This window comes from Perna viridis, chromosome 15, assembly GCF_037379345.1.
Source record: "Perna viridis isolate PV_CMFRI_1.1 ecotype Kerala chromosome 15, ASM3737934v1, whole genome shotgun sequence".
Classification (NCBI taxonomy): domain Eukaryota; kingdom Metazoa; phylum Mollusca; class Bivalvia; order Mytilida; family Mytilidae; genus Perna; species Perna viridis.
Window position 1 is genome coordinate 24726169 of NC_142459.1, and position 24744 is coordinate 24750912.

The following is a 24744-nucleotide window of genomic DNA, read 5'->3' on the forward strand; positions in this document are numbered from 1 at the left end:
GCATGTAGACATGATCAAGATTAGAAAAGATGTACCAGTGTCTGAGGACTATGTCACTTATATGAATATGTACGGAGCAACGTGGCGGGTGTTTCTAGGAAAGGAGAGGACGAATACCTACCGGTGCACCTGGCCCATGCTCCCAGTTTTTAGTGGAGTCCGAGTTACTTATTTACTTTTGTTACTTTGTATGTATGATTTTAAATACTTTATGTTCTTTGTTGTGAATGTCTGTTTTCCATGTCTGATCTTTGTCCCTGGATTACATTCTTTTGAACACCGCTATAACCTTGGTTACCTTGATTACTCTTTTTTAAGGAATCACACGAAACATTGATAATAATTTGTCATATTTCCATAAATTATACATGATTTTTTCTCCAGACACTAAATATCTTTAATTCTAAATATTTGACATCACATGTGGGGTCTTGCTATACTCAGTTCATCGTCTTGAATCAGAAAATGTATATATTTCAGTCACCATCCACGAATCCACACTTTTGTAAAATGCAAGTGGGAAAGTGTTTAGCATAACTACATGAGCCAAGCTTTGTTTTATTTATCATTTACTCAGAAATTATGTATTATGTTTTGTTAAAATTCTTTAGTTTAGTTTAGTGAAAGTTAAAAGAAATGCACAATTTTAAATAGAAATTGTAATATGAAATACTTTTATATCTTTATCTTCCATGTTTGTAGATTTTTTTTTAAAACTAATTAATAATAGAAAATGTTTATCTTAAGTAAATTATTTTTTATTAGTTTTAGGAGACAACGGATTGATCCGTACAACACACCTGTCCGTCTTAATGTTCAACACTTGTTTAAGTGAACCACATTGAAATGTCTTTTCACCTGTTCATCACTTTAATACACTGCATGCTTAATAAATCAGCCTGTCGGTCTGTTCAACACATTTAAAATCTGGGTTATTTCTCTCTTAACAATATCTAATGTCTGTTTGGCTATTCATCACAACAATACTAAAAACAAGTTGATGAATAATTGCGTACTCATAACATCTGTCTGTCTGTCTGTCTGTTCAACACATTTAAAAGTGATCCCTACGTTGAAGTTATTCCTCTTTTCACAATATTTAATGTTTGTTTGGCTGTTAATCACATCGATACTAAGAACAAAATGTCATGTAATTTGCATGCTCAATACAGCTGTCAGTACGACTGTTCAACAAATTAGGGTCATTCAAAATATTTAATATCTTTTCATCATCACATCAATACTAGGAACAAGATGTCATATTATTTGCATACTCATTATATTTATCTCTCCGTCAGTTCAAGATATTAAAAATTGTAGTTATTTCTATCGTCACAATATTTAATGCTTGTTTGGCTGTTCATCATATCAATACTGAAAGCAAGATGTGCGTCTGTTCAAGTTATTTGAAATTTGGGTTTTTTCCTCTGTTCACCATATTTAATGTTTGTTCTTCACATCAGTAATAAGAACAAAATGTCAAATAATTTGCGTGGTCAATAAATCTATCTTCCTGTCTGTCTATTCAACACATTTATAATTAAGGTAATTTCTATCTTCACATTATTTAATGTCTTATCTTACTGTTCGTCAATTCAAAACAATGAAAATGATTTCATATTATTTGCGTGCTTAATTTATCTGTCTGTCCTTCTGTTCAGTAAATTTGAAATTCACCACAATAAATTTGAAATTCTTCACAATATTTAATGCCTGTTTGTCTGTTCATAACATCAATACCAAGAGCAGTGTGTAATACTATATGCGTATTCAGTTCATCTGTCTGTCTGTCAGTTAAACACGTTTTAAATTTGGTTTATTCTTATCTTCACAATATTTAATGTATGTTTGTCTGTTTATCACACCAATACTAAGAACAAGATGTCATATAATTTGCATGTTAATACGACTGTCTGTCCGTCAGTTCGAGACATTAAAATTTGTGGTTATTTCTTCCGTCACAATATTTAATTTCTGTTTGGCTGTTCATCACAGCAATACGTAGAACGATATGTCAAATAATTTGCTTGCTCAATACTTCTGCCATACTGCCTGTGCACCACATTTGAAATTGAGTTTTTCTCCTTTTAACAATATTAATTCTTTTGGGCTGTTCATCACATAAATACTTATAAATACTTAAAAACAATATGTAATATAATTTGAGTGCTCATTACACATGACTGTCTGTCTTTTTTACTAATTTGAAATTGGGGTTATTCCTCTTTTCACAATATTTAATGTCTGTTTGGCTATTCATCACATTAATACTACGAATAAAATGTCAAATAATTTGAGCACCTGGTCCATGCTCCCAGGTTTTAGTGGAGTTCGAGTTGCCCATTTGCTTTTGTTATTTTTATGTATGATTTTAGTTACTTTAATGTTCTTTGTTGTATATGTCTCTTTTCCATGTCTGGTCTTTGTCCCTGGATCACATTCTTTTGATTACCGCTATAACCTTTGTTCCCTTGAGTGCTCTTGCACATGTCTGTCCGTATGTTAAACACATTAAAATGTGTTTATTCCTCTCGTTACAATATTTAAAGTCTTTCCGGCTGTTCATCACATACACAGGAGCCGAAGGGATGTTGCCACAGATGAAAGGAAAGTTGACAATTCTGAATGAAAATCATCCCTTCAGCACCTGCGTATGTAGTGTTCATATCACAACTCATACGTTATACCAGAGCTTGCCGAAGCTACGCAGACTTTGTATCGCGCTAGAACTCTAACAAATAGGCTTCTGGAACAGGGTTATGTTGCTACAAGATTGAAGTCATAACTACAGAAGTTTTATGGTTGTCATCAATATCATTATGGTGTATCCACCTGCACCATGAAAACTGATTTATTCAACTTGTCATAGCTTTCCTTTCCTCATTTCTCTACCCCGGATTTGACTTTTATGAGCAATTCGGCGAGTGTTTCTAGAAAAGCAGAGGACGCTTACCCTACCGATGAACCTAGTCCATGCTCCCAGTTTTTAGTAAAGTCCGAGTTACTCATTTGCTTTTGTAACTTAGTATGTATGATTTTAGTTACTTTGTTGTGTATGTCTGTTTTCCATGTCTGGTCTTTGTCCCTGGATCACATTCTTTTGATTTCCGCTATGACCTTGGTTCCCTTGATTACTCTTTCATAATATGCCATAGTCCTCTGACACAGTTCAATAATTTTGATCATGACTATTTCTACATGCTTTGATACTATTAGTTACATAGTTCTCCGACACTGGTACATATTTTCTGATCTTGATTATTTTTACGTGTTTTAATTATATAAGTGACTTAGTCATAAGATACTGGTACATAATTTCAGATCTTGATTATTTCTACATGCGTTATTAATATGAAATAGTCCTTAAATTTATGTTTAGGTTTTACTGTTGAACAAGCTGCTAACTACCCTTGTATAAAGACAGCACTGAGAACCAGCAGCTCTACACAGAAATGGTTACATCCCTAGAGACTCAACTTAACAAACTTGGTTCCTTAGAGGAAAGGTTGACATTCAGTGACCGGACGGTTCAGTTCTATACAGGGCTGCCGTCTAAAGTTCTATTTATGTGGTTGTTATCATTTTGTTCATGTGTGTTGCCAACATGTAAAATTATGTCACCCTATTGTATTTTATTATCAATGAAATTAAGACTCAATCTGCATTACCAAGAATTAGCATTCAGTTTCAATGTATCAGAGACAAGTATTTCTGACATTTGTAATAAAAACTTCCGAAGTTAGTAGAGAAATTAACCTTCTACTTCAGTGGCCATATAATGATTGTTTAATAAGCAACATGCAAGCTGTCTTAAAACAAGCATATCCTAAGCGTTATAGCATAATTGACTGTTTTGAGGTGTTTATTCAAGTTTTCCGTGTGTCAGTCTTTCCAACCGGTGCTATTTCTTTTGTTTCAAATGCCTTTGGAGGAAGGACATCCGACAAAATTATAACTCAGCGTAGTGATTATCCGGACAAAATTAACTATGGTGATAAAATTTTAGCAGACCGTGTGTTTCTTATAACAGAGGACTAAACTTTAAGATCCTAAGTTCAAATATGAATATGTGCATGGTGCCTCATGCTGAAACCATTGTTACTATTTGTTCTGTGATTTTCTGGACAAAATTAAATATGGTGATAAAGTTTTAGCAGACCGTGGGTTTCTTATAACAGAGGACTAAACTTTAAGATCTTAAGTTCAAATATGAGTACGTGCATGGTGCCTCATGCTGACAGCATTGTTACTATTTGTTCTGCCATTTTAAGTCTGCAGCCTATGTTAGTAGATAAAGATAGCTGATATATATGTACTTTAAAGTGTGTCTGTTTGAGTTGCTTCGTATATATAGGACAGTTCTTTTTTGTTGATGAATACAATGCAGTGATATTTTTATAGGCTTCCTATATATATGTTTATAAATTAGAATACTTTACAATATAAAATACAAAATTACAACAAATTTATGTTAAAGTTATTCAACGTACCGGTTATTCTTGTATTTACAAACCGACTGTCAACTAGAACTTTCATGTAATACTACTTGTGTGTTTAAAAAATAAAATATGTCCTAAAAACAGTATTTGTTAATCATTACATATTGAAGGTCATATGCATTATTTGTATACTATATGAGATATATTACTTGCGTTTGTGAAATAGCTATTGTTAATGTGACATTAAAGTTCCATGTTATTATAATTGTATTTTCATAAATATTTCACTTTTATAAAATCTTGGTATTTCTGTTGGAGGAGTTGGCAGAAGCCTGCATCAAACTAGACTCTCACTATTACCAGCTGCAGGCTGGCACTTTGTTTAGACTACAAAGTCAGTGTATAATCTGTCACTAACATCTGTAGCTGTGTAACATATCGGTGATTCCGTTTAAAGATCAGGTCTGGGTTAAGTCAGAAGTCACGTTCTGTACAGTACCACTTCATCTCCAGAATTCTTGACCGCAACACTGGCAACCTATTAAACTATCAGGACTGGCACAAAGAAAGGGTCTGGCTGGATGTATAAAGAGACTTGACTGCTTACAAACGAAACCGGTATGGCTTTTGTTCTGATGTAGAATATAAGCTTGCTTGCACTCTTCTTCATGGTCAAGTCCCCACTTGAGTGCATCCTTCTTAGACAAGTCATAAGTATTGTACCCAGCAATTCGTCTAGATTTGTTGTCTGTAGATGCTGTTGGACGTCTGGTTAAAACATCGTGAGGTTTTGAGTAACTCGACCGTTTCTGTGTTGATACCATAAGGAGCTGATGGATTGGTCTTGAGCTGCCATCTCTAGGTTTCTTGCTTGATCTGGTGTAAATGCGTAAGTAGTGTTGTCTTTGATGTTGTAAATATCATCAGGATTGTAATCTGCTTACTGGAACCTAGATAGAAGTACTGGATACTTGCCTTTGATCTGTTGGAAAATATCTGTCACATTAGTAGGTGCTATCTGGAAAATATACTGCATGGGTCTAGGCAGTATTTATATATATATAAATACCGCCTATACCCAAATGGTTAATACAAAGTTCATGCTAATATTTCAATGAATATATCCATATGTTCATGTCTACTAAATTGTCTAAACTATTACTTGCCATGTAACATAACAGTTATTCTTACTGTTACTAATGCCAAACATTAAAATAATCTCCTCGGTTTCAGAATAGTTTTAATTTTAATTAAAAACATAAACAAAAATATATCTACAGCTTTGTCATAGTAATTTCATATCCTGTATTAAGATTTATATCTTTCCTAAATGTGTTGTTCCACTGATATGCTTGACTGGTGGGGCTCTTTACGGTAAAACCCATCTTTACACTCATTTCAACCTTGAAAAGTAAAGCACCGACATGGCTGCATACGTCCCCTAACCTACAAAAGAGTACCATATTTAATAATTCATATTTTTGTGTATACCTTAAATATAATACCACAACATAATAGTAAGATCAAGGGCATTTTGGATTCAATGCTACACTAATTGACATATATTGGCATCTTTATATATACATGTACATTTTTATATCGAAATTATCGCCTTAACAATCATATTAGTATATATGCAACACACTGACAATTTATAAGTTTTCTATATTATTTTTATTTTTAAGGTACTGTTTAAGTCTAAAAATGTACTCGTTTGTTTTAAATTTAACAATATTGCTTCATTCAAAATTAAACTTTTAATGGTTAGACTTAAAAGGTTATAAATACAGTACACTCACCCTGCTATACCAGTACAGTACAGTACACAGTACACAGTCCCACTTATTTTCTAAAGGTTAACCAATTTTTCATGTGTTTTTTCTCGGGCTATCTGTGATTGGTGTGATTTTAGTCTTCAACGCTATGAGGATAGGTATCATCTATAGGATGAGAGACCACTTTGTGTACATATAAAACAACATACTTTCAAAAAATGTAATAAGAAATTAATATACATGTTTATCAGCAAATGTAACCAAATTGCCTGAATCAGTTAGACAGTGTTGCTACTATCCGGTCTGTATTCGGTAAAAGTAACTTATACACATTCCTTATTAAAAATTAAATGTTTTTTAGACCTGAAAATAGTTTGAAAATATGCAGGTCACGTGATCTTAACAAGCCGTATAAAAATTCCATTCAATATTTCATGGGTGAAATATTTTATTTTTTAAAGAAAGATATATTTAACCTTAACCTTTAATTTCTTTAATACCTAATAAAAATTAAAAAAAAAAACGAGTATTGAAATGAAATTAGGAGCAATTATTTGCATTCTGGGAAATAAATCCGTATAAATAAGCACTCGATACAATAAATAATCAAAGGAACCATGATTCGAGCGGAAATCAAAATAATATATTCAAAGGATAAGGAATAGAAAGAGAAACAAAACCACACAAAAAAGAACAAACAAAACACGTACAAATTCCCAAAGTAAATTAGCAACCCGTACTCCAATTGAAGTGGAAGTTTTGACCAGGTGCTTTGGTAAGGTAAGCGTCCTCTGCTTTTCTAGAAACACCCGCCGAGTTGCTCATAAAAAAGTAACGTCCGTGGTAGACGAATGAAGAAAGGAAAGCTAAGGAAGAGGTGAACAAATCGGTTCTCATTGGGCAGATGGGTACGCCGTAACGATGCACGAGTTCATGCTGACCACCATCAAACTTCTGTAGTGATGATGTACATAGCAACATAACCCTGCTTACGGAGTTTAAGTAGTTAAGGCAAGCCTAAGGTATGATTTGTGAAATTGATGTCAACTGTTTTTTATTATTTTTAATAACTAAATCTTAGGCATTTCAAGGCGTTTGGATTCTTTATTGAAATGTTAATCGAGTTTCGAAGTCCGTAAAATAAGCATATAAAATAATAACAATGTGTAAAGAAAGATAACTCTAATATTATGAGAACTTATGTACTCAAGATAAGAATTACGATTGAAATATGAACATTACCAATGAATGAACTGTTCTCATTATTATAATAAAAAGACTATATCAATCTGATTAAAACATAATACCCACAAGTCCTAAAAGCTGTTCAACTAGGAAAATTTATGTCACAAGCAAAAACATGCAAATATAGCATCTAAATAGTTCATAGCAAACACGTTAGGCATAGGCATAGGCAGTTAAGATATCAGCAAAACTGAACTAAGCAAACTAGAAAAATATCAAAGCAAGCAAAACACGATGCTTACCTCACACTGAGATGAACACGAACAATTGTCTCAGTATTGGTATATCATACTAACATGATCAGCATTGCATACATCTTAACATGGTTACACCTGAAAATAAGGATTGTAACTATGTGTGTGTGCCGAAAACGGACAATCACATATAAATCACATGAACCTGTATTAAATTATATTTTAGCAAGCTTGCATTTTTTATTCCTTAATATTCATTACTAACTGGTTTGAAACATAATCTCTGTTGAATTAATTACTTTCACTTAGTTTAAACGCATTTTAATATTTTGTAAGGTTTATCAGTCAGTAAGTCAATTAATCAGTCACTCAATTCAAATATAGTGTAGATACGAAAATTAGAACAATGAATTGATAAAATAACCATAGATACCTTGCATTGGAAGTATGGTGACACCAGGAATAAAATATAGAAGAACAGAGTTGAATAAAATCAAATAGTTTCAGATTGACTTAAAATTCAAAATGTCTTCCATTTCCCTCAATAGCAATATCAAAAGTCACATTTCAAAAGAAAGAAAGAAATGAGCACCATGTTTAAACAACCGATGACAAATGAATGGAATTACCCAAACTGACCTTAAGTGCTAAAGTTAATAAATAACAAATTCAGCCCAACGTAAGGTCATAACCTTTATTTACATACCAAATTAAATAAAAGCACATGTTCATTCAATGTATTAATGAATTCATCAAATTAATCAAATAACACATAAATTAAGTTAAATTAAGTTTTTTTTTACGTAATCAATAATTTTGATACAATAAGTAAGTTCATCACGACACATCACTGTAAATTAAAAATATATAATACAGTACATACACAATATGTCAAAGTCACCCATCACCGCTATAACCTTGGTTTCCTTGATTACTCTTCCACAATATAAAAACTCCATACATAGGACTTCATAAAACTCCATATATAGGACATCATAAAACTCCATACAATAGGATATCATAAAACTCCATACATAGGACTTCATAAAACTCCATACATAGGACATCATATAACCATTTAAATGGCAGTCATTATAAAAATCAGACAGAAGGTGATTCATGCATGTCAAAAACCCACCATATCCAGTTTTATTTCTTGTTCGGAAAACAATTACTGATCATATAACCAGTCTTAGTTTTTCATTTGGTTGTTGCATTTTTGGGAGAAAAGTTATATAGATTGTACATGAAATTGGCATTTTGCAAGAGTTATTGTTCTTGATTAGGTTTGATTTGGTTGATTTTAGTGGGAAATAATTGTGTGATTTTCTAAAAAGTGCTGATCTGAATTCAGAAATGATTCTCGTTATGTGAATGTATAGCAAATGTAGATTAAAAAGCATGGTTTATTTGGTGGGTTTTTTTCTACACCATGACTCACTTTACCATTAGTAGTGTCTGAATTTTATGTGGACTGGTACTTTAAAGATCAGTTGTTTTCTATTGGGGAAAAACTTCGTCTGAGTTCCATACCAAAATACCGATGACGCATGAAGCCGTAATATATGTTTATGAATGAATGTAAAACAAAGTCATCAGTGTAACTAAGAGTAATCAAGGGAACCAAGGTTATAGCGGTAATCAAAAGAATGTAATCCAGGGACAAAGACCAGACATGGAAAACAGACATACACAACAAGGAACATAAAGTAACTAAAAACATACATAAAAGTAACAAAAGCAAATGAACTCGGACTCCACTAAAAACTGGGAGCATGGACCAGGTGCACCGGTAGGGTAAGCGTCCTCTGCTTTTCTAGAAACACCCGCCGAGTTGCTCATAAATAGTCAAGTCCGGGGTAGACAAACGAGGAAGAAAAAACTATGACCCGTTGAATTAATCAGTTTTCATGGTGCAGATCGATACACCAAAAAGATCCCACGAGTTCATGATGACGACCATAAAACTTCTGTAGTGATGACTTCAATCTTGTAGCAAGATAACCCTGTTCCAGAAGCCTATTTGTTAGAGTTCTAGCGCTATACAAAAAGTCTGCGTAGTTGTGGCAAGCTCTGGCATAACGTAATATAAGATTTAATTATCAGGGTATTAATTAATACAAATAGTTTGCAACAGACGTTGTTACACATATTTATACCACCAATAATAAGCTAATAAAAAAAAAACTATATAAAGCTGCCAAATGAATAAATACTACTGCCTCTCGTCCAATCTTGTTTCTGATTTTCTACTGGAACATAGGATTCGGCTACTCTACCGGTGCATTCGACCTCTTTCATACTACCGGTACACGAGATTATGGTGTGCTTATCTTCCGTTGCATGTGATCCTCTCTATTCTACCAATACATGGTTTTGTGCTACTTTACCAGTGCATAAGGTCATTTGAATTTCTATGGAGCATGATAGTCTTACGCTACCGTTGCATCTGGAAATTTTAAGTTCTATTTTTTTAAGGGTTTGTGCTCTTGTACCGGTGCAGTTGGCCCTTTTTGTTCTTCCGTGGTTTGTGCTACTCTATCGTTGCATCTAGTTCACTCCATTCTACCAATACATGGGTTTGTGCTACTGTACCGGTGCACTTAGCCACTGAAATTCCTACGATGAATGTGGTTTGTGGTACTCTACTGTTGCATCTGGGCCTTTCTATTTTATCGATACATGGACTATTGCTATTTTACCGGTCCGTTGCTTCTGGTACTTTTCTGATGTACCGGTAGATGGGATTTGGGCACTCTATCATGACCCTTCATATTTACTGATGCATGGGTTTTGGCAACTGTACCAGTGTATCGTTTCCCTACTATTCTTACCATTCATTGAGTCATGTCACTGAAATGGTAGAAACGATTCATTTTTATTGTAGTCCTACGCTAGCGTTGCATCTGGAAATTTTAAGTTCTATGAATATAAGGGTTTGTGCTTTTCTATAGGTGCAGTTGGCCCCTGGAATGGCCTCCAGTGCATCCAGTCCCTTCAACTCTGCAAGAGCATGTGGTTTTGGATATTCTAATGATAAATCTGTTGTATTATTTTTTACTGGTGTGTTGGGTTTGTCTTCTCCGATGCATCTGCTCCCTACTTCTTAACTAAAGCATGAGGTCCTTGCTATTCTACATACGTTTATGATTCGCGCTTTTCAGTTGAAACTGACCGCTTCTGCTTCTTAAGTAGGTCGATAGATATGAATTAAAGTAAAGCCTGTCTCCATCGAACTATGTTAATTTAAATGTGTAATTTAAAAGGAATCCAATTAAACGCCAAAAGAGTGGGCATTCAATATGACCTATGCAATCATTACCCGCAGTGTGTTTGTTTTAGGACTTTGCTGTGTACCATTTCATTGATCGAAGGTCCTTGGTCCTTGCTATTCTACATACGTTTATGATTCGCGCTTTTTAGTTGAAACTGACCGCTTCTGCTTCTTAAGTAGGTCGATAGATATGAATTAAAGTAAAGCCTGTCTCCATCGAACTATGTTAATTTAAATGTGTAATTTAAAAGGAATCCAATTAAACGCCAAAAGAGTGGGCATTCAATATGACCTATGCAATCATTACCCGCAGTGTGTTTGTTTTAGGACTTTGCTGTGTAACATTTCATTGATCGAAGGTCCTTGCCTTCTTTATTCTCTCAAAAGGCCACAAGATGAATGCTGAAAGATCTTCGAAATATACTTTGTAAAACTAATATCATGTGTGTTGACTTGGTCTTTAAATGATTTTACAACTTTTTTTTCATCCTTTTGGGGCAATGCCAGAACCTTTTAAATTTTGAAGATATCAATTTAAAATCAAAAGGAGATCTTTTCTTATTAACTTACCTAACACAGGATCACGTGAGCTTTTGTCATCACTTGGTGTCCGTCGTCCGCTGAAACATATGTAAAAATCTTCTCCTATGAAACTCCTGAACCTATTAAAACCAAACTTGGCATGAGTAATCATGAGTATTTTGCTTATTTCCATGAAACTGTGTAGATCAATATTATATTGTTTGTCATATTTCCACATTTTCTTTTATATTTGTTATTCGTTTAAAAATATCTTTTTCTCTGAAAGCAAAATTCACTGGAAGTTAATATGATTGTTTCTTAAAGTTTCCAGCACGAATTCACAATTTTGATTATTGATTTGTGCATAAACATGGCCGATACTTAAACTGAATAGAGGGGAAAAATTGCAAAGTCTTGCTAATAACTCTAAAACAGATTGAATTAGCTAAAATCTAGTATGAAATAAATTGTTAGGAGTGATGAGATGGGCCTAGACTGAAATATTTAGAAAGATCTGTTGACGGATTTGAGTAATGTGTCCTGAAAGGGAATTTCTCCAAAATTGTACATTTCAAATGTCCTGCTCTAAAACTGCTTGTAGAATTGTTATCAAATTTGGCATGACTGTTCTGTACCATATTTAGTATACTCTGTGCGTGTGGATTTTTTAATCTGGCGAAAAGCATTACTGTCGTAAGTAAAAAAGACAATGTGGATCAAATTGAATACTTTTACAAAATTCAAATTCAATAGGATTTAGCTATAATTTGGTTTGAAATAAAATTGGTCAGCACGATGAAATGGAACTATGCCAAATTTTCAGAGCTCCGTTGACGGATGTTTGAGTTACGGCTCCTGAATTGTTTTTTTTTTCTTCAAATTTTACATTTCAAATTTTGCAGATCTTTACATTTGAAACTACTGCATGGATTGTAACCAAATTTCGCATGACTTTTCGTAAAATTTCCATAATAATTCTTGTATGTGTGGATTTTTGTTCTGAGGAAAAACATTGCTGCCTTTGCTAAAATATATCATAGTAGTCAAATTATTCTTTTTTTTAATATCTCGTTAACAAATGGATTGAGCTCAATTCTAGCAGGGTAAAATTTTTCAGCATGGCAATACAGGCCTATGTCGTTTTTTATATGATAAATTGACCGATGGAGTTGTTACCATTAAAGAGCCAAAGAAATGACTATGACAGGACCATATTTTGAAAGTAGCTTGCTGAAACAATACCTTACAGTTGATAAATGGCAACCCCTTCCGCCCATTACACTATTGTCGTTCGGTGTGTGAGGTTACGGTTTTTAAAATTATGTCACGGTCATTAACTTAAAAAAAAAGCAATGATGCCACGGTTGATTAAACAGTATTTGATATATGTTTCGGTAATTACGTCACAAAATCTAGTGACACAGATGATCAAACGATGTTTGAATTAATGCTACGACCATTATGTTACAAATTTTAGTGACGCAGGTGATTAAACAATATTTGTATTTATGTTATGGTCTTCAAGTTACAACTGTTAGTGACGCAGTTGATTATACAATATTGGTATTAATACTATAGTCATTAAGTTACAAAATTCAGTGATGCAGTTGATTAAACAATATTTGAAACTATGTTACGGTCATTACGTCACAATTACAAGTATTAACAGAATGATACTGATATTTATTTTTTTTCTGTTAAATTGACATGGTCGTCATCTGTAACGTCACTTCCTTGTCATGCTTTCCTGTAAAATTGATAATAAACCTTTATGTAGAGCAATGAAGATCGTGTTTGTCATCATAGTTATTGGCACACTGTCTCAAACGGTTACGATATATGTTCAGCTTCGGATCTAATCGTAAAACATTGAGCCATTTAAAATAATATTTTGGAGCAGGGAGTGTGATATGGGGGTTTTGAATTACGGGGCGGTTTATTTTGAGGTGTATATTTTTATGTAATCATTTCAGGTACAAATGGCACGTATCAAAATAAATATTGGATCAACCAGTTTACAAGAGTATGATACAACAAGATATGTGTGGGGTCAAGCAGTTTGTAAAAGTATAATACAACACGATACTCGTCGGGTCAAGTAGTTTGTCGAAGTATAGCCCACAACACTATACATTTTTGATCAAGCAGTTTGTAAAAATATAATACAACACGATACTAGTTTGGTCAAGCAGTTTGTAAAAATATAATACAACACGATACTAGTTTGGTCAAGCAAGATATCAAAGAAATCAACACTCGGTCCTTATTTGTCAAGCAAGATATCAAAGTAGTCGACAACACGCTACTTGATTGGTCAAGCAAGATGTCAAAGTATCCCACAACACGCTACTTGTTTGGTCAAGCAATTTGTTATAGTAGTTAACAATATGATTAGAACTTGGCCAAGAATCACGAGTCTTTACTTAAAGAGTGTCCTATACCAAATTAATCTGTGAATTCGAATGTTAATTGTTCATCCTTTCCTTTCTTTATTCTTTTTTATTTTTTATAAGAATATTAGTTACTATAATTTCGAATTCCGTTCTTTTCATGTGCTTTTAATTGTTTTCACATTTGTTTTTGTGTGTTGTTTTTCTCTCTGCAGTCTTTATATCGTAAACCATTAGCCTGGTTATTTAATCAGGAGATAATAGTCCCTTAAAGTAATTAAAACAATTAGCTGTTTACTTCAATATCTTTAATATAATTGCTGTAACATATTGATACATTTGAATCAATATAGAGCATTATAAAGTGGGATTGTCTTCTTTGATTGCGTGGTGTGGTATATAAGTATTGATAACGGCTCAATTCCATTCACTTTGATTTGTAAGAGATCATAAACAGCAACAAAATGAAATACTCTCTTGTTCTACTGTGTTTGGCTGAGAGCTGTGTAGTTTATATTATGTCGTTTAAGGTAATTATTTAATAACATTTTATGACATTCAATTACATTTATAACATTTAATTACAATTAATTATCTTTATTTTTTTAAGTAAATTTGTTGTAATGTTTCATAGCATATTAATTTTTTGTACATGTATATATATTCAATTTCATATTGAAGTTTTTAATTTTTAAGATTAACATTTTACATTTACATAATTTCACTATTTAATGCATTCAATGACATAATGGTACATTTTTTTTTATTATTTGTAACGTCGTTTAAAGCTATTATATAAAATATTAAATGTTGTTAAAAGTATATTTTTACTCTTTATAAACATTCGTATTAACATTTATTTGATACTTTATATTTAATTGTACAATACGTTTGACAAATTATTGATTAAATCAAAAGTAAGTAAATAATGAGGGATTTGTTTCTTGACGATTTCTGATATATCAGAAGCAATACCATAAACTGGCAGATCTTATTTTAAATGAAAACGTACATGTATATACAAGAAAAGGAGACCTTTTCCCTTTATTTAGGAATTAATCTAGAAAAAAATCAGACACTCCCAAAGGGAGGGATGATTCTAATTTAAAAAAAAAAACATTATCAGTTTGTTTGGGTTCTGCATCTGCTGTAATTATGGTTTATATATTTTTTTTTTCCTTTGAACATTACTATAGTCCCTCTGTGCTTTGTAGAAAATCATATTCTTACATTTAATTTGAATTAAACGAAACCAAGAACGACAACTTTTATAAAATGCCAAATTCATACATTATTTCTGAAGTACAACAACGGAATGACATGTTATGTGGCCTTGAACTACTAAGTAAGTAAATTTTGTGGGTTCCTGACATGCATGAATCACCACGTGTCTGTTTTACCGATTATGACGCAATAGCATGTAAATGCTTTTTAATCACTACTGGTATATTCCCGCCACAATGGAAAAGGGAGGTTTACAGACTCGATTAGAGTATGAGGAATGGCATCTCAAAAGGTCTCTTACCATATTCTTTTTTTAGATATTAGGCCTTGGTTGAAAAATACTCCGTTTCTTCTAAAATAATGAGTAATGATTTTTTATTTATTTATTTATTTATTTATTTTTGCTAAATTGTTCTCTGTACTGATGTGACTCTCCTTTAGTCCACTTGAAATTTTTAAACACTTTGCTTACGTTTGAATAAAATTCTGTCGACAGCTGTTTTGAACATTGAAAGATTAATCATCATTTCATGCCTTTCTGTATTAGTGTGTGTGAGTGTGTGTGTGAATTAAGGAGAATAGGAAGTTGATACCGGTATGTATATTAAAGAGATAACTACTCAACCAGACAATCTCCATGGGCAATTTATCGGGGTTAAACACGAAAGTATAAAGGTAGCCACACCTTTGTATGATTACGGAAGTGATCTTTACCATGACCTTACGTCCATCTCGTAAAATAATTATACCCTTGCTACAAAACTTCGGGTTTTACTTTCACTGGTCCCTATAATACTTTAAATGTATCAATTTTTGTCAAGTGAACATATTCGCGGGTATCAAAATTCGCGGATTGAACAAATTATTACCCTGATATAGTGTGAAAAATCAATTTCACGGGTATGATTTTTCGTGCTTTTATTTTCACCGCGAAAATAGCGAAAATTGTACTCCGCGAAAATTAATAGTTTACAGTATTTATACCGTTGCCACCTTAAACATCGCGTCTACTTTCACTTGCCCTTATAATAGCTATACCGGTGCTACTTAAAACATCGCGTCTACTTTCACTGGCCCCTATAATAATTATACCGGTGAAATTATTCATGTGTGTTACAATGTTTACATTTCACTTCACCTGAATATTCAAGTAGTATTCAATTTGCCAGTATTATGTCTCTGGACAAATATTCTGAAAAAGTTTAGTTGCTGATAAAATGACCTTAACACCATATATAAAAAAAACATGGCGAGATAAAACCTAACGATTTACGATGTATTATTGTATTGTATTATACGCTGATCATTAGCACATTGATAAAGTAAACGTCTAATAGTGTAAGAAAAGCAAAAACTTTGTCTTGCTACAATATGATGTATCTATTTTGAAACAGTTGATAAGTTTGAGAACAGATATTTAACTTAAAGCAATGATGTTTTGCTCGTATTTATTTCTGATAAAACTACCGCTAAAGCTAATGTCCTACTGATAAAGCTTTCTATGTTTAGCGCTTTATGTTACTACTCCTGTCATTTGGAACAGTAGTGACCAATTAGATCTATTGGCTTTGTCATTTTTTATTGTGTTCAAGCCACAACTCCGATGAAGATGATTTTTGGTTACTATTTTCCTACGAAAAAGTTTTAAAATTGTATCTTATAAGTTGATAGTCTGACAAAAAAGCAGATATAATACGATCTGCATTTTGTTTTTTTTTTCGGTCAAAGTAGTTGGACAACTCTACACTATTGCTTTTTAGCTCTGGATTTTGAAGAACTTACCTCATACTGTTACAATGGATTTAAGTAAGCGATGACATGTTTGAAACCATTATTTTGGAAAGTAGATTGTCGTTGAATTATGCAAAACAGCAGGGTGTGCGTGAAAAATTAAAAACCCTCGTATGACAGGTATAACAAAATGCAATCAACGAGGTGTGTAATTAAGTCTTACAGAAAAGACATGAAATGTTAAATTATATAGTCTTTTTAACAATCATGATGTCAATATCTATTTCCACCATCTATTTGTCCTGATAACAAGTTTATCTCCTAAGATTTATAAGGCACTGGGAAGGACTTTACTACTCTATCGCAGTTATGGTTTATAGATTTATCCAATCGTTAAATGCTTTTTTAACTACTTAATAAAAATAGCAGAGAAGATTGTCTTTTTTGTTTTTTTTTGTTTTTGTTTTTCTTGTTTTTTTGTTTATTGTTTTTCTTGTTTTTTTTTGTTTTTTGTTTTTTTGTTTTTTTGTTTTTTTTGTTTTTTGTTTTTAATCAAAATTTGTAATCCTAATTATCTTACGATATTATAGTCGATATCATGTTACTTTTGGGCTCTAGTCTTGTCTTATTGTATAAATTTATAAATACAGTACAACGGCAGTTTTGATGTTGAAATGACAAAATATCAGAGTTATCGCGCTTGATTGGACGTTCAAAATTGACGTTATTATGTTTACTGTCGATGTTACAGACCAGACAATATGACGTAACGTTGCCACTAGACATTCGATATTTTTAGTAATATTAGAATGCTTTTTTTATCAAGTCAAGTAATAATGCAAAATAAGAGAAGAAAAATAATGTTTCAAGTCGTAAAAGAAATAGTTTTGATAATAGAGTCATATGGCATCCAGAAACCGTAATACAATGCTTCGCTTGCTTATGACATAACAAAAAAAATACTTATGACGTAACAAAAAAATTTAATCAGTTGAATTTTATTACTTTCACTTACACAGTTAGAACTTTTAACTTCAAAAATAGAAAGGCTGCCCTATAAATAATGTTCAGGGTTTAATGGAAGAGTAATCAAGGGAACCAAGGTTACAGCGGTAATCAAAATAATGTAATCCAGGGACAAAGACCAGACATGGAAAACAGACATACACAACAAAGGACATAAAGTAACTAAAATCATACATACAAAGTAACAAAAGTAAATGAGCAACTCGGACTCCACTAAAAACTGGGAGCATGGACCAGGTGCACCGGTAGGGTAAGCGTCCTCTGCTTTTCTAGAAACATTCGCCGAGTTGCTCGTAAAAAGTCAAGTCCGAGGTAGTGTCTCCATAGTGTTAGATGTAACTATTACCCAGAGTAGTCAAATACTAATTTGTATCATATTGGTATTGTTATATTCTAGATCCTTAACAATACAGTATAAATCTACAGTTGTTTATATATTGTAATTGTATGTAGTCATTGGTTTAAAACTACAAAACAATTATTCATCACATAATGGTGACAATTAATACCATCTACTTATCTCTGTCTAAAAGTATATGCATGTTGAAAATCGCAGAAAGATTCTGTCGTTCCGTACGTGATTCTATGTCCTTTGGTCCTACAAATTAAATTTCAAATAACATGATACGGATGTTATAAACATAAACAGAACTAATTACACGCAATCATGAAACACAGAATTAGTAACAATGATTGTCCTGATGATCATGTTCTTCATCGATAATTGGAACAATAGAGTCCACTAGTCTGGGAAACTATAGTCAATCGTCTGTGACGTCATAAATACATTTGTTGATGTCTCTTGGGAGGTTCTCTTGTCTTGTGAATAACACTTGATTACAAAGTTATGTTACGGAGCGTTTATTTGTGGTTATTTGACTTTTTTACTCCAATGAATTTAATACCTCTATTATACTCGCTGTGGGAGTGGACATGAAAAGATAAATGATGTACTTGTGCCGATCGCAGGTCTCTGAAGGCAGGTTAAGAATTACGGAGACGCGATAACAATTCCACTTTTTCACCCAACGTTTTGTAGGTCATTACCGATAAAATCTAAAGTCGATATCCATGTCTACAAAAAGCTAGGAGTGTCACAACAACCTGGAAGATTAGTATCCTTGTTTTAGAGTGTCTCTAGTGGTTGTAAAAACATTGGTTATAGTATATTTCAATTACTAAAACAAAGGGACAAAGACCAGACATAGAAAACAGACATACACAACAACGAACATAGAGTAACTAAAATCATACATAGAAAGTAACAAAAGCAAATGAGCAACTCGGACTCCACTAAAAACTGGGAGCATGGACCAGGTGCATCGGTAGGGTAAGCGTCCTCTGCTTTTCTAGAAACATTCGCCGAGTTGCTCATAAAAAGTCAAGTCCGGGGTAGACAAACGAGGAAAGGAAAACTATGACACGTTGAATAAATCAGTTTTCATGGCGCCAATAGATACACCACAACGATTCACAAGTTCATGAAGACCATAAATCTTTTATAGTGATGACTTTAATCTTGCAGCAACATAAGGACATAACAAGGATAATAACGAAATGATGTTATTCATTCAATATTAATTTTATTCTTTACAAAATGTTAATGTACCAAAAATTATACTAAGCGATCGGAAACTTATTTATTGGCTATCTTATATAAAATATGAGTCATATTGCATGAGGGAAGTATGAGTATCATATCAAAATATATGCACAGACGATAGTTGATGCTTCTTTACTTACATGAATGATAAAACAAATACATTATTTGTAAGTAGGCGCATATCTTTATATAATTAAAGATGTACTGTATCAAACATTTTTTGATAATTACATATCATTTTCTGGTTAATGTTAATAATTTATAAAGATATATATAACTTTATTCTATTTTCCTAACGAAATGAGTCAATTCTTACGTATTCTTATATATTTGAACATCTGTACATAAAAAGATGGATAGTCAATATAATTTGTTGGTTCAACGCGAAAAATACTTAGCTTAAAACTTTAAAATAATTAATTAAAATTTATTTGTCAAGAATGATCACTCCAACATTTATCAAGTCGTTGTTTTTACGTGTCAATGTGTTGGACTGTTACGACTGAAAAAGATAAGCTGTTCATACCTGCACAATACTGTTGGTGGATTAGTTTTGCCGGATGTCAAGTTTACATCGGTACTTCGTAATTTTCATGTTGTCCTACCACAACACTTGTAACTCCGGTAGTGGTATTAATTCAATGTGGATCCTGAAAAATTCGAAAGATCTTTTGGAGACAATCAGTTCAAAACTATTATCAGAATATAATATCATTAAAACTTAAGATTTTTCAACACTGTATACTTCTATTCCACATACTTAGTTAAAATCACGACTTAAAAACATTATACATTGTTGTTTTTCCAAAAACGATGGTACACCTAGATACAAATATATAGTTCTTGGTAGAGATTCCTCATACTTTTTAAGAAATAATTCCAAATCATCTTTCAAATATACAGAAGAAGATGTTTACAAAATGCTGGAATTTTTAATCAGCAACATATTTGTCCAGTGTGATGGACGTGTTTTTCAACAAACGGTCGGCATTCCAATGGGAACGAATTGTGCTCCTCTACTTGCTGACCTATTCCTTCACTCCTATGAGGCTGACTTAATAGTTGATCAAATCAGAAAGAAAGAATATCGTTTACCTAGATCCTTTAATCTCAGTTTCCGTCATATAGAAGACGTATTACCTTTAAACAATCCTAATTTTTGGGATTTGATACATCGGATCTACCCCAAAGAACTTGAGATAAAGGAAACTACAGACACTGTTACGTCAGCCTCATATCTTGACCTACACTTAGAAATCGATGGTAAAGGAAAACTATTGATCAACCTTTACAACAAACGTGATGACTTTTCATTCACACTTGTCAACTTTCCTTTCATCTGTGGCAACATCCCTTCAGCGCCTGCGTATGGAGTGTTCATATCACAATTCATACTTTATGCCAGAGCCTGTGGAGACTTGGATCGTTACGGTGTATCCATCTGCGCCATGAAAATTAATTTGTTGAACGTATCATAGTTTTCCTTCCTTTCCTCTTTCTTCTACCCCGGACTTGACTTTTTATGAGCAACTCGGCGGGTAATTCTAGAAAAGCAGAGGACGCTTACCCTACCCATGCACCTGATCCATGCCTCCAATGTTTAGTGGAGTCCGAGTTGCTCATTTGCCTTTGTTACTTTGTATGTATGATTTTAGTTACTATATGTTCTTTGTTGTGAATGTCTGTTTCCCATGTCTGGTCTTTGTCCCTGGATTACATTCTTTTGATTACCGCTATAACCTTGGTTACCTTGATTACTCTTTCACGGTATGACCTCCTGTGATATTGTTATTTATTGAAAACATACCAGTTGTTGTACACTTGCAGTAAATGTTGTTCAATATCTTATAGGCTTCGACCATGTTGCCCGCAGTCGACGGAATCTGAAAGTTTGCAGTTTTATAAGTTTAAGTTTCTCTTCATATGGCTAGTCTTTTAGCTTCGGCAACGTTTTTGTGGCTCTACATTGAAATACTTCTTTCCATAGTATCAATGTCAATCTTTCTCTGTGGACTCAAAACACTTCTTGCATATGTGGTCTTGATATCACTTTGAAGAGTAGTCTGACGCTCCAAGGACCATATATTAGAGAAAAAAAATATTTAGGTGATTCTGTGTATGTTTGTCAAATTTCAGATTTAAATCAATGGCAACGACAATATCGTTTTCGCTCGATACATTTTCTAATAAGGCATCCTTCATATGCTGGCATAGTGTATACTCTCGATTTTGTGGAAACCGGCAGTAATTTTCAAGATGGAATTATAACAACATTTGTTGACTCCATTCAAAAAGTTAATTCGTTCTCATTGTTGTTTTTTGACGGTTAAATTGAGAGGGTATAGATTATCGATTATTACTTTATTTATTTATAGACATGTATTTATTGGTTTCTCTGATTACTTTAAACGGATAGATATACACGGTTGTTTTCCCCTGGTTCTGTTTCCTGTGACCTGTTTCGCGAGTATCAATTTTCACTGTTTAAAACTAATTTCGCGGGTACCAATTCTTGTGCTTAACTGTCCACCACGAAAATAACAAAAAATAATTCAAACATGAAACATTTTCAGGAACTCCCATTAATCATTATGTGACGATTGATTGAACGATCGAAATGAATATGAAAAGCATCTCCAGGCAACAGTCAAGAAATACAAATAATTATCCAATGGAAAAGTAGGAAAAGTCTTTCGTGATTGCGTTACGTTATATCATACTTAATTGATTAGGTACATGTAAAGATTAAACAAATTAGGTATACATTAACGTCACATGCTTCATTATTCCGTGAACGTTATTGACAGTAAATCCATTAATTACAATACAATTGCTAATTAAGCCTGCATCAATGTTAGTGAATATTGCTGACCGTTGTCGTCACCAGCTAATCGTCACTGTTCTTCTTGACTTGAAAAATTTAACGATTGACTCATCTGAATGAAAATTTGAGCTATAGTAATGAGATCAGGTGCAGCAATAATTCGACTTGATAAGATATGGACTATTATAAAGACCGAATGAGATCTGGACTATTATATTGACCGAATGAGATCTGGAATATCACATTGACCGAATGAGATCTGGAATATTACATTGACTGAATGAGATCTGGACTATTAAATTGACCGAATGAGATCCGGACTATTAAATTGACCATATTAGATAAGAGCTATTATAATAAGATCTAAACTTTGGAAGTTGCTTTTTTGATGTTATTATTTAATCAGATTTGTAGTAGTTACTCAATGAGACCTGCTCTCGTCATTCAGAAGATCATAGAAGTTACCCATTGATATTTGGACGACAGCAGCTATAAAAAAGGCCATAAAAAGTAACGAAGTGATGCTATAACAGTAACATAGTGAGATCTTAGTTGAACCAAGAACGAAGTGAGATCCCGAAAACTGATTTGTTCAACTAGTCATAGTTTTCTATTCCTCTTTTGTCTATCCTGGACCTGGACCTTTTTAGGAGCAATTCAGCGCGTGTTTCTAGAAAAGCAGATAACCCTTAGTCTACCAGTGCAACTGGTCCATGTTCCCAGTTTTAATGGAGTCCGATTTGCTCATTTACTTTTATTGGTTTGTTTGTATTGTTTTGGTTGTTTTGTGTTCTTTGTTGTGTGTGTCTTCTTTCCGTGTCTGGTCTTTGTCCCTCTGTTCCATTATTTTGATTTCCGCTAGAGTCCTGGTTCCCTTGATTACTCTATAGCAGTCGCCTTTTGGGATCAGAACAAGATTAGTTACCCGGTGGCTTCCGGGCTAACGTATTTGCCTTTTAAAATATTGGCCATTGCTACTGTAGATGTTCTGCCAATCACTGAAGTCTTTCAATAAACAGACAGTTGTTAACTGAGAAAGTTTTATTTTTCGTGGGATACCATATTTTATAGTTGTCGTAGGTAGACCAAACAACGAATTTGCTTCCAAACGGAAAAGAAAATCCCATTGGTGTGCATACTGAAAATCTCAAAAGCACAAATTAAATAACTAGTTTTCCCTTATTCACAAAAATTGGCCTCCGAGAATTAAAGAATTTTCACAGCATTCTAGCGGGCGTAAGATTTGGCAGTTTTGACGCAAACATGCATGCCAAAAATGTTACCGAGTCTAATTTAGGCGGAGGATATCTGTTGCATTTAATTGTTAAGCTGGGAGTAAATGTTTCGATGTATATATTGTGGCGTGAACCGCTTAGATACACCCAGCACCCAGTGAGAATAACTTGTTATACGGTATTAGATACACTAAATTTAGCACTCAGTGAAAATAAGCTGCTACGCAGTTTTTGTTTCACTGTTTATGTAAGTTGTTTTTTACCTTCGAGTTATTACTTGGGATTTTGACGTACCCGAATTCTCCATTGTTTTCGATGCTTTGTTTTTTTTTTCGAATATATATTCAAAGCAAACATCCTAAATATGTCATGTACTATTCACACATGGTAATTGATCTCATTAATATACAATCATTTCAAAAATGACAGAGCTACACAGAAAAATAATCCGGTTATCATATCAACTTATGGAGGATATCAGATTTTCATCATGAACTTAAAACTATATTTTGGGTATGAACTAAAGGGAGGTAACGCAGGGCTTTTACTGTGCAGTAATAACCCTGGCAACTTGTCAAGTCTTTTATTCTCCAATATACACACAAGGAATATGTACCGAAAATGTATAATGCATTAGTAGGTGATCTTCACAAAGCACCCATGGAACATATTATTGGTTGTTAATAATCATTAATAATATTTTAACACCTCTATTCTATTATTGACTAAAATTGCAATATTTCTTTTTATTGAACAAAATAAATAAAAATCATTCACCCGAGTTCTTGGTACAAAAGTATTGGGATTTCAGGTCATTTGAGTCATTATTTAAAATTTTCCGAGAACATATGGAATTTCCTATTTGTCGAGGAAAGAGACCATATGGCAAAGAGAAATTCACCGATTGACCAATACACCGTTATCTAGTCCAAAATAAGCCAATATTGACAATCTGAATAGAAAGAATTTAAAGTTATAAATGTAAAATAGTCTGACCATCAGAACACAGTGGCGGATCAAGAAGTAGGGTAGGGGGTTGGCACCCTTTTTCAATGGAAACTTTCTCATTTTCATGTGTACAATTAACAAAAAATGGCAAATAATGTCTTAGAATCTCACCCTTTTTTTCTGAGGATGCTGGAACAAATGGAAAATTAGGAGGCAGCTTACAATTCAAACCAAGACGTCTGGAGAAGAGGACAACGTCTAATCATGCATGTAGTACATGTATGAAGTTAGAACAATATGATACAATGTAGTAT

General features: G+C 33.2%; 1 protein-coding gene and 1 pseudogene across 4 annotated transcripts in view; one reads left to right on the forward strand and one right to left on the reverse strand.

The window, feature by feature from the left end:
• Positions 1 to 4781: 4781 nt before the first annotated feature.
• LOC148597578 (uncharacterized) lies at positions 4782 to 7477 on the reverse strand (annotated as a pseudogene).
• A 6751-nt stretch (positions 7478 to 14228) lies between these two features.
• Positions 14229 to 24744, forward strand: part of LOC148597579 (corticotropin-releasing hormone-binding protein-like) — a 49086-nt gene continuing 38570 nt past the window's right edge. For 2 of the 4 annotated variants that reach the window (XM_088563657.1, XM_088563658.1), the window contains exon 1: positions 14230 to 14369. In XM_088563657.1, coding sequence (XP_088419783.1) covers positions 14304 to 14369 — 66 coding nt within the window. In that variant the 5' untranslated portion in view covers positions 14230 to 14303. Of the gene's footprint in view, positions 14370 to 24744 lie in introns of all 4 variants that reach the window. The other 2 variants (XR_015919109.1, XM_088563656.1) reach the window with 2 other exon arrangements.